Below are 14,554 nucleotides of genomic sequence, written 5' to 3' on the forward strand. Positions count from 1 at the left end.
AGCGCAAGTTATAAATGGGTGCAAGGCGCGAATATACCGTTAACTTGGAAAGAATCACATATACAATTACTCAACAATTCTTACCTGACACCAGGGAAACTATCTAAGTGGTACGCGAATTCTGCAGAAAAATGCCCAAAATGTAATAATTCTTGTGCAGATATTATTCATTGTTTCTGGAACTGTCCCAAAATACTCCAGTTCTGGAGAAAAGTAGAATTTTGGCTTAATAAAGCTTTAGATGTTAGGTTAAAATTCCAAGCTAACCATATCCTTTTTCTCTACAACATGGACCATAACAGAGTTAACACTAACCTTTTTAACACGGCAATTATGCTTGGTCGTAACCTCATATTAAAAGGTTGGAAGAATAGAAAAGCTCCTACAATGGGCTGTTTTATAAATACGATACACGCCCAGATAATTTTTGAACAGCTGAATATAGCTCCCTCCGAAGAGAAAAGGGTCAAAACTTTTTTTATGAAATGGTTAAGAGTTATATTGTCCTATCCACTTGCTAGTCAGTTTTTACTTGTGCGTAATTTGCGCAGATCGGAATTTTTTGAGACGCTAATTCTTTCAAATGTTTTCCCAAATGAATGGTATTGATATATACCTAGTCTATAAAAGGGAAGGAAGCGGAAATGAATAGCCTGGCCCAGATCTACAGTGAGTGGAGGTCGAGTTAAGAACCTAAAGGGAGGTGAGGGAGGGGTGAGAGGGGAAACCTATTCTTACTTTTTTTTTTTTTTTTTTTTTTTTTTTTCTTTCTCTTTTCTCTCTTTTTTCCCTTTTTTCTTTTTTTCTGCTCATTATATCTATCATAAAACCCCTAATTTGGTATGAAATATAGCTATTGGAATTTCACAGAGATACTTTAAAAGTCTGCACCTACAGAGACCTTGTACGGATCTCAAATGGCAATAAGATATGTATAAAGCGCTGACTGTATAGGGATGTGGTGAAATTGTCTCTATCTGTTACATAGTATTGTTTATATAAGAATGTCACATCCGCTGGATTGTTTTTTTTTGTGTTTTTCTTGTAATCTGATTCTCTGTGTTTGCCCTGTTATATGAAGTACATACCGAATTGGTCAATAAAGATAAATTTAAAAAAAAAGCAGTGTTAGTTGCACGACTCAGATTTATAACTAGTGCAGCTGATTGGGGCACTGCTGGTCCCACACTCAAAACTGATCCAATCAGCAGTGTTAGTTGCACGACTCAGATGTATAACTAGTGCAGCTGATTGGGGCACTGCTGGTCCCACACCCAACACTGATCCAATCAGCAGTATTAGTTGCACGACTCAGATATATAACTAGTGCAACTGATTGGGGCACTGCTGGTCCCACACCCAACACTGATCCAATCAGCAGTGTTAGTTGCACGACTCAGATTTATAACTAGTGCAGCTGATTGGGGTACTGCTGGTCCCACACTCAAAACTGATCCAATCAGCAGTGTTAGTTGCACGACTCAGATGTATAACTAGTGCAGCTGATTGGGGCACTGCTGGTCCCACACCCAACACTGATCCAATCAGCAGTGTTAGTTGCACGACTCAGATATATAACTAGTGCAGCTGATTGGGGCACTGCTGGTCCCACACCCAAAACTGATCCAATCAGCAGTGTTAGTTGCACGACTCCGATGTATAACTAGTGCAGCTGATTGGAGCACTGCTGGTCCCACACCCAACACTGATCCAATCAGCAGTGTTAGTTGCACGACTCAGATATATAACTAGTGCAGCTGATTGGGGCACTGCTGGTCCCACACCCAACACTGATCCAATCAGCAGTGTTAGTTGCACGACTCAGATATATAACTAGTGCAGCTGATTGGGGCACTGCTGGTCCCACACCCAACACTGATCCAATCAGCAGTGTTAGTTGCACGACTCAGATATATAACTAGTGCAGCTGATTGGGGCACTGCTGGTCCCACACCCAACACTGATCCAATCAGCAGTGTTAGTTGCACGACTCAGATATATAACTAGTGCAGCTGATTGGAGCACTGCTGGTCCCACACCCAACACTGATCCAATCAGCAGTGTTAGTTGCACGACTCTGATGTATAACTAGTGCAGCTGATTGGGGCACTGCTGGTCCCACACCCAAAACTGATCCAATCAGCAGTGTTAGTTGCACGACTCAGATTTATAACTAGTGCAGCTGATTGGGGCACTGCTGGTCCCACACCCAAAACTGATCCAATCAGCAGTATTAGTTGCACGACTCAGATGTATAACTAGTGCAGCTGATTGGGGCACTGCTGGTCCCACACCCAACACTGATCCAATCAGCAGTGTTAGTTGCACGACTCAGATTTATAACTAGTGCAGCTGATTGGGGCACTGCTGGTCCCACACCCAACACTGATCCAATCAGCAGTGTTAGTTGCACGACTCAGATGTATAACTAGTGCAGCTGATTGGGGCACTGCTGGTCCCACACTCAAAACTGATCCAATCAGCAGTGTTAGTTGCACGACTCAGATTTATAACTAGTGCAGCTGATTGGGGTACTGCTGGTCCCACACCCAACACTGATCCAATCAGCAGTGTTAGTTGCACGACTCAGATGTATAACTAGTGCAGCTGATTGGGGCACTGCTGGTCCCACACCCAACACTGATCCAATCAGCAGTGTTAGTTGCACGACTCAGATATATAACTAGTGCAGCTGATTGGGGCACTGCTGGTCCCACACCCAAAACTGATCCAATCAGCAGTGTTAGTTGCACGACTCAGATGTATAACTAGTGCAGCTGATTGGGGTACTGCTGGTCCCACACTCAAAACTGATCCAATCAGCAGTGTTAGTTGCGTGACTCAGATGTATAACTAGTGCAGCTGATTGGGGCACTGCTGGTCCCACACCCAAAACTGATCCAATCAGCAGTGTTAGTTGCACGACTCCGATGTATAACTAGTGCAGCTGATTGGGGCACTGCTGGTCCCACACCCAAAACTGATCCAATCAGCAGTGTTAGTTGCACGACTCAGATGTATAACTAGTGCAGCTGCTTGGGGCACTGCTAGTCCCACACCCAAAACTGATCCAATCAGCAGTGTTAGTTGCAAGACTCCGATGTATAACTAGTGCAGCTGCTTGGGGCACTGCTAGTCCCACACCCAAAACTGATCCAATCAGCAGTGTTAGTTGCACGACTCAGATATATAACTAGTGCAGCTGATTGGGGCACTGCTGGTCCCACACCCAAAACTGATCCAATCAGCAGTGTTAGTTGCACGACTCTGATGTATAACTAGTGCAGCTGATTGGAGCACTGCTGGTCCCACACCCAAAACTGATCCAATCAGCAGTGTTAGTTGCACGACTCAGATGTATAACTAGTGCAGCTGATTGGAGCACTGCTGGTCCCACACCCAACACTGATCCAATCAGCAGTGTTAGTTGCACGACTCAGATGTATAACTAGTGCAGCTGATTGGGGCACTGCTGGTCCCACACCCAACACTGATCCAATCAGCAGTGTTAGTTGCACGACTCAGATGTATAACTAGTGCAGCTGATTGGAGCACTGCTGGTCCCACACCCAACACTGATCCAATCAGCAGTGTTAGTTGCACGACTCAGATGTATAACTAGTGCAGCTGATTGGGGCACTGCTGGTCCCACACCCAAAACTGATCCAATCAGCAGTGTTAGTTGCACGACTCAGATTTATAACTAGTGCAGCTGATTGGGGCACTGCTGGTCCCACACCCAACACTGATCCAATCAGCAGTGTTAGTTGCACGACTCCGATGTATAACTAGTGCAGCTGATTGGGGCACTGCTGGTCCCACACCCAACACTGATCCAATCAGCAGTGTTAGTTGCACGACTCAGATTTATAACTAGTGCAGCTGCTTGGGGCACTGCTAGTCCCAAGCAGCACTTCTACTATGTTTAAACCCTTTATGGGGGTTAAACACACAATAGTGTAGGATCTCTAGTCTTAAAATGACATAGTCTAACAAACATCACATCCTATTTGTAAAATGTTCCCTTGTGAGCAGGGGTCAGCAACCTTGGGCCCCCAGATGTTTTGGAACTACATTTCCCATGATGCTGAGACACTCCTTAGGCTGTCTGAGCATCATGGGAAATGTAGTTCCAAAACATCTGGGGGCCCAAGGTTGCTGACCCCTGATTAGAGCATACAATTTAAAAAAAAAATCCAATTTACTTTTATTATCTAATTTGCTTCATTCTTCTGGAATCCTTTGTTGCAATGGATACATAGGTAGGATCAGGAGCTGGGAGCTAGCAGCGGATTGGTGGCTGCACATATATACCTCTTGTCATTGGCTTACCGATGTGTTCAGCTAGCTCCCAGTAGTGCATTGCTGCACCTTCAATAAAGGATACTAAGAGAATGAGGCAAAATTGATAATAGATGTAAATTGAAAAGTTGCTTAAAATTGTATGTATGTATGTTTTTTTTGTATGTTTTGTATGTATTTTATTCTATTTCTTGCTAAATACAATAAATAAATAAATAAATAATTGGAATGTTTCCCTAGAACCCTCAGTGTGGCATAAAGAATATTGTTTGCAACGATGCATCGAACACATCTCAGTTGAATGACGTCTCTGTGATGCAGCTTACACTACCCTGAGGTCACAGGGAAACTTTCCAAAACATTTTTCTCAGGTTGTTCGATAGATACAAATCAGGAGTTCGGTGGTTTAATCTGAAAGCAATTCAGACTGTGAATGTCATATCTGCATGTCTTGTTATATTACAGTATAAAGTATTTATTATTAAACAAAATCAGCTTATTTTACTATAGTCCTCATTGCAATTCATTATGGAAAACACGGCAGCCACACAGTGCTCAAGACACTTGCTCACTCCTGAAACTACCCAAGTATGCTCTCAGGAAATGGAGCAAATATCTAACAAAAGATACCAAAAGAAATTCTTGTCACCTGTAAAAGTCTTGTTCTTACCTCTCGAGCACTCTCCTGCAGTTGTCCCTCTAACTCGGTCACCCTGTTCTTAAGCTGATCCACGCGGCTTAGAGTCTGCCGGCGCTGCTCCTCCAGGGAAAATATCTCCCCACCACTGGGAGGTGCTGTGTCTTCCTGCTAGTGAAGATGGCAAGAGAGGTAACATTAAAGAGCAAGTCAAACTAGACTTTGTTCAACATTTTCTTCCCATACATGCTGGGTATGCCCCCCATCTATTACAACATACTGGTACTTTCCAACATCAACTATCATCAGATGTTCCATCAGCCAAATTCTCCCCTCCTTATGCCGAGCACTCTTCCCTTATATACTCTTCACTTGATACCCTCCCACCTCACAATCTGTAACCTCCATCTCTCGCTTTACTTTGACTACTCTCCCTATCTTACCTCATGCTGCATATTTCATTCTTTCATCAAACACTACGTTCTCTTCCTTCCTTACAAAAGGGTATCCACCTTTTCTCCCATCATTTCTCGGGCTCATGTCATAATGGATACAATCTCTCTCTCATCTGACATGGGTTATTTGCCCACTTCTCAATACAAAACAAACAGTTCTGCATACAGTGCCAAGGAAACAAAGTAATAATGACGTTTGTTTAACAAAAACAGACGCACATTTTAAACCCTATATACTGCATATAATGTTTACAGTGTGCTCCACATAAAATGTTGCCAGCCCGGTGTCATTATGTAGTAGCTACGATTTAACTTAGAATATAAGATTGATAATTTTTTTGGGGGGAAATACAAAGAGAAACGTTTACAAATTTTCAGAAGATTCAATATAGTCTCACTGAATAACTGAAGGAAGATAAGTATTAAAGGGACACTCAGGTTTTATTAAATTTTCATGATTCAGATACAGCATGTTATTTTAAACAACTTTCAAATTTACTTCCATTAAAAAAATGTGCACAGTCTTTTTATATTTACACTTTTTTTGAGTCACCAGCTCCTACAGAGCATGTGCAAGAACTCAGACTATACGTATATGCATTTGTGATTGGCTGATGGCTGTCACATGGTACAGGGGGAGTGGAAATATACATAACTTTGAAATGTGTTAGAAAAGAATCTACTACTCATTTGAAATTCAGAGTAAATGCTATTGCATTGTCTTGTTATCTTGCATTTGTTGATTATGCAAATCTACTGTGTTTACTGGTCCTTTAACATAAATTAGATTTTTTATGGTTATGGATTTATGTTAATTACTGTATATCAATAATACATGTTTGACATAGTGTCTGTGTAATTATATAATGTCATTTAATTATGTAAGATGACATATTGGTGTGTATGCTTAGAAATACTCAATAAAAAGGAAAACTGAAAAAAATGAAGTAGCTGGGTGGAAGCAGTTTAAAAAAAAACAAAAAAAAACTTTAAAACCAAACGTATAGAATTTAGCCATAAAATGATTAAAGGGCTATGGAACCCAAACATTTTTTTTTTTAAAGTTTCCAATTTAATTATATTATCAAAATTTCTTTGTTCCCATGATAATCTGTGTTGATGAGATACCTAGGTAGTTGTCTGAAGCATTAAATAGCACGAAATAGTGCTGCCCAGCAAGTCTGCCCCGATATTTCCTAAAAGTATAAAACACTAGTCTGCAAGATAGCCTTATACTTATCCCAGGCATTCTTAACCTCTTAAGGACATATGACGGAATTTTTCCGTCATAAAATAATTGAGCAAACTGAAAGCTGTGTCCTTAAAGGGTTAAAGCCCCCCACAGTGTTTGTCATTACCCCCTCTTGTGGAAGTTCATTGCATGAATCAGTCACCATTTCTGTAAAGAAGTGCTTCCTCACATTGCTCCTGAATATAATACTCTTCAGCTTGAGATCATGACCCCTTGTTCTTGCATTTTCTTTTTATGTAAAATACAGCCTCATCTTTATTAAGCCCTTTAATATACTTAATGTATGTTTTATTTTTAGACCATGTACCATTTTGGTAGCCATTCTTTGCACAGATTCAAGTTTGTTTATATCCTTCTGAAGATATGGCCTCCAGAACTGCACACAATACTCAAGATGAGGCCTAACTAATGATCTGTAAATTGGCATAAGAACCTTACTATTTCTGCTGCAAATACCTCTTCCAATACATCGAGCATTCTGCTGGCCTTACTTAGTTAAATCATCTGAAATAATAATTCTCAAGTCCAATTTCTCATTTGTAACAGTCAGTAAAGTGTCATTGAGTCTGTAATTAATTTGGATTTTTCTTCCCTAAATGAATAATTTTACACTTTGATGTGATAAACATTAGATCCCGGTTATTTGTCCAATCCTCCAATTGTTATACATCACTTCTCATTTTGTCTACCCCCCCAGGAACATCTACTCTCTTACAAATTTGTCTCTAACATCACACACAGTAATATCAGCTTGGTGTGACTTAATTAGGTCCTGGGGAGAACACGGACTTAGCTATGGGCTGTAACCAGGTGGAATCCAGAGGCATATTGTGCTGCCTTCTCTGTAATTTATTTTTGCTCTCAAGGATTAAGCAGTTTGTCCTCCTGTGTTTTATTTTGGAAATCTTCATTTCCCCCTCATATTGGGTACAGTCATTCTCTTGTCAAGTCATTCTAGCAATACACCCACCGCTGGTACTCTCCCTTCCTGTCACCTTATACTGAGCACTCTCCACCACTAAACTACTGAGTGATCCCATTAAGGTACTCCCCAAACCCCCCCCCATGATGTATACTCTCTCAGCTCATGCTAGATACTCTCCCATATCATGCTATACTCTCACCTCTCTCACCTCATGCTGAGTACTTTCTGTACTGCTGTTCTCCTCTCTTTGTGACTCCTCTTCGTTCTGCTCCCCACGTGACCTCATTCTACTCCCTGCAGTCTCCAGGGTGGGGATCCGGGTACTCTCCCATGAGGGTCTCCGTGTTAAAAGGTTTGTGCTCCTCACATCTGAGCCCCCTACTGAAGGGAAGCTCCTGGTCTCCTCCAGACGAGGGGCTGGAGACGTGTCATCTGTCTTACTATACTCTGCACAGAGACTCAGGATGGTTTCCAACCTTTGGCGTTCCTGCGTAAGACAAAGAAAGAATAAATGCTCTGCACTTTCAATAGCTTGAGCATTTTCACATATTGGCAGTGGTCATGAGTCACAAAAAAATAATGGGACACCAAACTCAAATTTGTTCTTTCAATTAAAAAAAAAACAAAAAAAAAAAACTTTCCAATTTACTTTTAAGAGCATATCTAAAGAGGTTCAGGTGTATGCAAGTGTCTAAAGTACTATATAAAATATACTACAATGCTTTTAACAGTGTCATACATTGTGCAAAGGCTGCTGCTATATAATGCTCAAGACACGTGTACGCTCCTAAGCCTACCTAGGTATGATATTTAACAAAAGATACCAAGAGAAGAGAGTTTCATTTATTTATTTACAATGTGTGCCAATCAAAAAAATAAACTTATAAATAATAGACTAAACAAATAAATATAATTATAGAAATACTTTGGCACTAGGGGAAACCCAGATTCCTGTGTGTGACAAAGAAAGTAAACAACAAAAGGGACATGAAACCCAATTTTTTCTTTCATGATTCCGATAGAGCGCACAATTTTAAACAACTTTCCATTTTATTCTATTACCTAATTTGTTTCATTCATTTGGTATCTTTTGTTGAAGAAGCAGTAATCGACTACTGGGGAGTAAGCTGAAAGCCAATGACAAGACACATAAATGTGCAACCCCCGATCAGCAGCTTCTGAGCCTACCTAGGTATACTTTTCAACAAAGGATACAACGGGACAAACAAATTATATAATAAATACTTTGAAAAGTTTTTAAAATTGCATGCTCTATCTGAATCTTAAAGGAAAAAAATTGGGTATTCATGAATTATATAACAAAAAAATAATATAATACCAATAACAACAAAACGACCTCAAGCTTCTAACCAATGTTGTATTATTAAATCTTATTAACACACAAAGTTATCACTAATTAGAAATGTGACTTCAGCCCAACTTTATACTTTTGGTTGTTATGAAATGTCAGGATCTTGCCCATTCCAAAAGCTAGGCAAGGATGCGCCTCTACCGTTTTATTTTATAATTCTGCTAATGACGAAGTGAGATTAGCAGCTCAGAACTATCAGATTTATCTGTGTGTCTAAATGTAAAACGATAGAACGGAAGGAAGAGCTCAGTTACACAGACTGATTGCACTTCAGCCAAGTTCCTTCCTAGATTTCTTTATTAGAAGTTCCTGGCTCCGCTTTCAAGTGACAGATGCCACAGGCTATGACTGACTTACCACAGTTATAGAACAGGCTACATAGATACCTCTTTCTGTTTAAATTCAGATTGGCTAAATGAATAATATTCTCAAAAGAAATTTTAGAAAAAGTTTAACTACTGTTGTGATATAATTACAATAAAAGAAGTACACTGCACAAGTAAAAAGAGCACACTAAGAGATTATGCATCAGTAGATCTTACTCAATAGTGCTCTGCTTTCTCACTCTCTAGTTCTTTGTTGAGTGGGATCTCGCTCTACAAGTCTCTGTCACAGGAGGCTCTTGCCACTCTGCAACCACTCTACAAGAGGGGGTATCTCAGTCTGCAACCACTCTACAAGAGGGGGTATCTCAGTCTGCAACCACTCTACAAGAGGGGGTATCTCAGTCTGCAACCACTCTACAAGAGGGGGTATCTCAGTCTGCAACCACTCTACAAGAGGGGGTATCTCAGTCTGCAACCACTCTACAAGAGGGGGTATCTCAGTCTGCAACACTCTACAAGAGGGGGTATCTTACTCTGCAATGTTCTGCTGGAGCTGTCTTTTTGCAACAGCTTTCCGGAGGCTCTCTGCAACGGTCTACTGGAGAGGGGGAGATCTTGCTCTGCTGGGAGGGAAAAACACGCTCTCCAATGTTTTGCAGGAGGGGGATCACACTCTGCAACTCTCTATCATAGGTGGGTATCTTAGTCTGCAATGCTCTGTCGAAGGGGGATATCTCACTCTGCAACACCCTGCTGGAGGTGTATCCAGCTCTAGAACTATCTGCTGGAGGGGTTATCTCACTCTTTAACACTCTGCTAGACAGAGCTTTTAATCTGTAACACTTTACATATGGTGTCCTATCTCCAGTATTCAGGACCCACTGACAGGACATTTTTAGGACTGCCATGTATGACAAAAAGGTTAGATAACAACAGGTGCTGAGCAGTTGAAAATATCACCTGTGCTATTGATCTGTTTGTAGGTCCTAAGAACTGTAGTTGGGAAACCCTAATGTAACACATTTCACACTTGCCTGCTGGGTGGAATCTCACACTTTTATGCTCTGCCAGAGGTGATCCCACTACTTGATATTCTGCCACTCTCACTACACTCATCTGCTGGAAAGGATCCCTCATTCAGCAGTGCTCTGAAGAAGCGTTTCACTGCACTCATCTGCTGCATGGGAACCCATTGAGGATCTATCATTCTGCAGTGTTCGGCAGGAGTGTATTTCACTGCACTCATCTGCTGGAGGGTAACCCACAGAGAGTTTCATTCTGCACTGTTCTTCAGGAGTGTCAATGACTGCACTTCTGTGAAGTGGTGGTCAGAGACATCTCCTCTGGAATTGAAACATTTATACATTTAGCAGCTACCCAAAATATTGAGGAATATCCCACAAAATTTACATTTAAACATATGCAAAATAGTCCAAAACGTCAGAAATCAGAAATAAACAAAACAAAGTAGTATTTCTTAAAGGGACATGAAACCCAAATGATTCAGATAGAGAATACAATTTTGAACAACATTCAAATTGACTTTTATTATCTAATTTGCTTAATTTTTTAGATATCCCTGTTGAAGAAGTAGCAATGCACATGGGTGAGCCAATCACGAGGCATTTTTGTGCAGCCACCAATCAGAAGCTAATGAGCCTATGTATGTATGCTTTTCAACAAACGATATCAAGAGAATGAAGCAAATTAGATAATAGAAGTAAATTGGAAAGTTGTTTAAAATTGCACGCTCTTCAATGTTGGTATGAAGAATTAAGAGTGGAAAATACATTGGAAAGGATCTCTGCACTCACAAAAAGACATTGTGGTCATGGTTACACCAAATTAGACAAATCACAGCTGTAAAAAGTCAGAGACTGATGATCTACAAATTGGTTTGTTATGCTTCTGCATGAATATTTTTACTTGTAGACTGTAATTCATTTCTTGTCTGTATACCATGACTTAATAAGTAACATTGAATTTGTTTCCCTTAATAAAACAGAATTAAAAAAAAAAAAAAAATTGCACGCTCTTTCTAAAAAAATTGGGTTTCATGTCCCTTTAAGTTCTGATCTACTTCCTCAATGAAAAACCATTCACAGAAACTGACCAAAAACAATGTACAGGCCAACGAACAAACATCCTAAAACCTCAGCAACACATATTGTACAAGCACATACACATGCCCTCCTTAACCACACAGACATATAGATACACAATAAGAAAACCCACAAAAAGGCGCATACGTTAAAAGTGAAACCTAGTTTTGCTTTGCGGTTGTCCTCACCACACTTACCGTGCCCTGGGGCTGCACATTCTGAGCTCCTCACACACCTCTCACGTACACGCCTGTCCTTATCAGATCACAAACACACCTGCCCAGCACCTGTCTGCACTCTGTACACACTAAACCTCCCCTTCACATACACTTCTATGCATTCAGCACCCAGAGAGTTAAAGACGCCCCAGAATGTAAGGAATGCCGCCAGAGACTGAAAGTGAAAGCGTTTAGTCAGACAGCTTCTCCATTCCTCTTTAGTTCAAATTAAAAGAGTTGCTCACAAAATGCTTAAGACTGACACAACAGCAAATACAGCCTAACACAAACAGAAATAAGTACCATGACACCATCTAGAGGGGGAATTCAGGAAGCATTTTAATAAACACTGACCTCTGTACCGGCCTACTGATCCTTTATAAATCCCTTCCTTTAAAAACAGCCCTATATCAACCAGGACACACTGATTGGCTCAACTAGTAATCACTTTTTAGAAGATAAACAACTTTAATGTATTTGTTGCATTATGATTTAGGTTGTCCAGCTTAGACCTGGGGGCCACAATGGGTCCTTAGTGTATTTTTATCTCTCTCACCTCTCTTCTATGCAAATGTATCAATCCTGTGTCCAGTAAGTTAAATCCAATTTTTAACCCCTAAACCGCCGCTCCCGGAGCCCACCACCACCTACATTATACATATGAACCCCTAATCTGCCGTCGCCACCTACATAAAGTTATTAACCCCTATCCTGCCGTTTCCGGACCCCGCTGCAACTAAATAAATTGTTTAACCCCTAAACCGCCGCTCCCGGTGCCCACCGCCACCTATATTATATTTATTAACTCCTAATCTGCTCCCCCTACACTGCCACCACTATAATAAACATATTAACCCCTAAACCTAACACCCACTAACTTAAATATAATTTAAATAAAATATAAATAAAATTACTATAATTAACTAAATTATTCCTATTTAAAACTAAATACTTACCTATAAAATAAACCCTAAACTAGCTACAATATAACTAATAGTTACATTGTAGCTAGCTTAGGGTTTATTTTTATTTTACAGGCAACTTTGTATTTATTTTAACTAGGTACAATAGTTATTAAATAGTTATTAATTTTATTTGATAACTAGCAAAAGTAGTCAGATTGTGCCGAACTTGCGTTCGGAACATCTTGAGTGACGTAAGCATCGATCTGTGTCGGACTGAGTCCGGCGGATCGTATGTTACGTCACTATATTCTACTTTTCCTGGTCTGTAGGGTTTGATAACTAAGGCGAATCAGGCTCGCCACAAATACACTGCGGAATTCCAGCGTATTTGTGGTTGACGGCTTGATAACTAGAGGTCAATATCTTGTTTTGAATATAATTTCTGAGCAAAAAAAAAAAATGTTTCTGTAATGGAAAAAACTAGCTGTTATGTAAAAAGGCTGCGCAGTTGTTGTAGAATAATAGTCACAACAGACTTGAGATACTGCATACAATTATCGGGACTGCAATGTCATAAGGAAAATAAATAGCTAGTTACTGTTCTATTAAAAAGCTGCTAAAGTGGTTTCTCACAAGGGTGTTTTAAAGGCACAGTAAACATATTGAGATTTAAATATTAAAACATAAATTTTGCTTACCTGATAATTTCATTTCCTTCTGTATTAGGAGAGTCCACAGCATCATTCCTTACTGTTAGGAAATACTGAACCTGGCAACCAGGAGGAGGCAAAGACACCCCAGCCAAAGGCTTAAATACTCCCCCTACTATCCCAGTCATTCTGCCAAGGGAACAAGGAACAGTAGGAGAAATATCAGGGTATAAATGGTGCCGGAAGAGAAAAACTAATTTTGGTCTGCTCATCGGAGTATACGGGCAGGGGCCGTGGACTCTCCTCATACAGAAGGAAATTAAATTATCAGGTAAGCATAATTAATGTTTTCCTTCTTAATATGAGGAGAGTCCACAGCATCATTCCTTACTGTTGGGAAAACTATACCCAAGCTCTAGAGGACACTGAATGATAACGGGAGGGGTAAAAGAGAGGCAGACCCTAATCTGAGGGCACCACAGCCTGTAAAACCTTTCTCCCAAAAGCTGCTCTGGACGAAGCAAAAACGTCAAACTTGTAAAATTTTGAAAAAGTATGTAAGGAGGACTAGGTAGCCGCCTTACAAATCTGATCCATAGAGGCCTTGTTCTTAAAGGCCCAAGAGGAAGCCACCGCTCTAGTGGAATGAGCCGTAATCCTTTGAGGAGGTCTAAATCCCACTGACTCGTAAGCTAAGAGTATAACACTCCTCAACCAAAAAGATAAGGAAGTCTAAGAAGCCTTCAGACCCTTACACTTCCCAGAGTACATAACAAACAAGGAAGAAGTTTGCCTAAAATCCTTAGTAGCTTGAAGATAAAAACTTCAAAGCACGAACCACATCCAGATTATCAAGTAAATGTTCCTTCTAGGGCTGCAACTAACGATTATTTTCATAATTGATTAATCGGACGATTATTTTTTCGATTAATCAGATAAAAAAAAAAATCAATAATTGTTTTCTATATTTTAAATAGAATCCACATACTGAGTGTTACAAATATAAACTTCAGACTAAAACTTTACATTAACACAACTGTCCAATTTTTAAGCAGCAGTGCACAGTTTTATAATTAAGCAAAAAAAAAAAAACTGTTTGAAAAGAGGTAGAACTTCCAGCTTGGCAAGGGGCCTTCCCAATAAAGTAACCATTGACTTCATTCTAACATAAAAAATATCTTGAATATCTATATGCAATGGTAGATAACAAGCTATAAGGTTAGGGGAAAATATCTAGTCAGCTCTAAAAATAACAGATATATACTTTTAAAGGATGAATCTGGTACATATTGATTAAAAATATAAAAAAAAAAAAAAAAAAATCAAAAGTGCTAAAGACTATATATCAATAACAGGACAAAGCCTTACACATTTAATTATACAGTACATATAATCAGCGTTAGCAAGCAA

General features: G+C 39.9%; 1 protein-coding gene across 25 annotated transcripts in view; it reads right to left on the reverse strand.

Annotated features, from left to right (window-relative positions):
- Nucleotides 1-14,554, reverse strand: part of PHLDB1 (pleckstrin homology like domain family B member 1) — a 258,964-nt gene that overhangs the window by 105,887 nt on the left and 138,523 nt on the right. For 14 of the 25 annotated variants that reach the window (XM_053691324.1, XM_053691318.1, XM_053691320.1 and 11 more), the window contains 2 exons: nucleotides 7,771-8,058; nucleotides 4,973-5,110 (listed from right to left, as the gene is read on the reverse strand). In XM_053691324.1, coding sequence (XP_053547299.1) covers nucleotides 4,973-5,110; nucleotides 7,771-8,058 — 426 coding nt within the window. Of the gene's footprint in view, nucleotides 1-4,972; nucleotides 5,111-7,770; nucleotides 8,059-9,802; nucleotides 10,278-14,554 lie in introns of those variants that run through there. The other 11 variants (XM_053691314.1, XM_053691334.1, XM_053691323.1 and 8 more) reach the window with 4 other exon arrangements.

The sequence above is a fragment of the Bombina bombina genome, chromosome 8, assembly GCF_027579735.1.
Source record: "Bombina bombina isolate aBomBom1 chromosome 8, aBomBom1.pri, whole genome shotgun sequence".
NCBI lineage: Eukaryota > Metazoa > Chordata > Amphibia > Anura > Bombinatoridae > Bombina > Bombina bombina.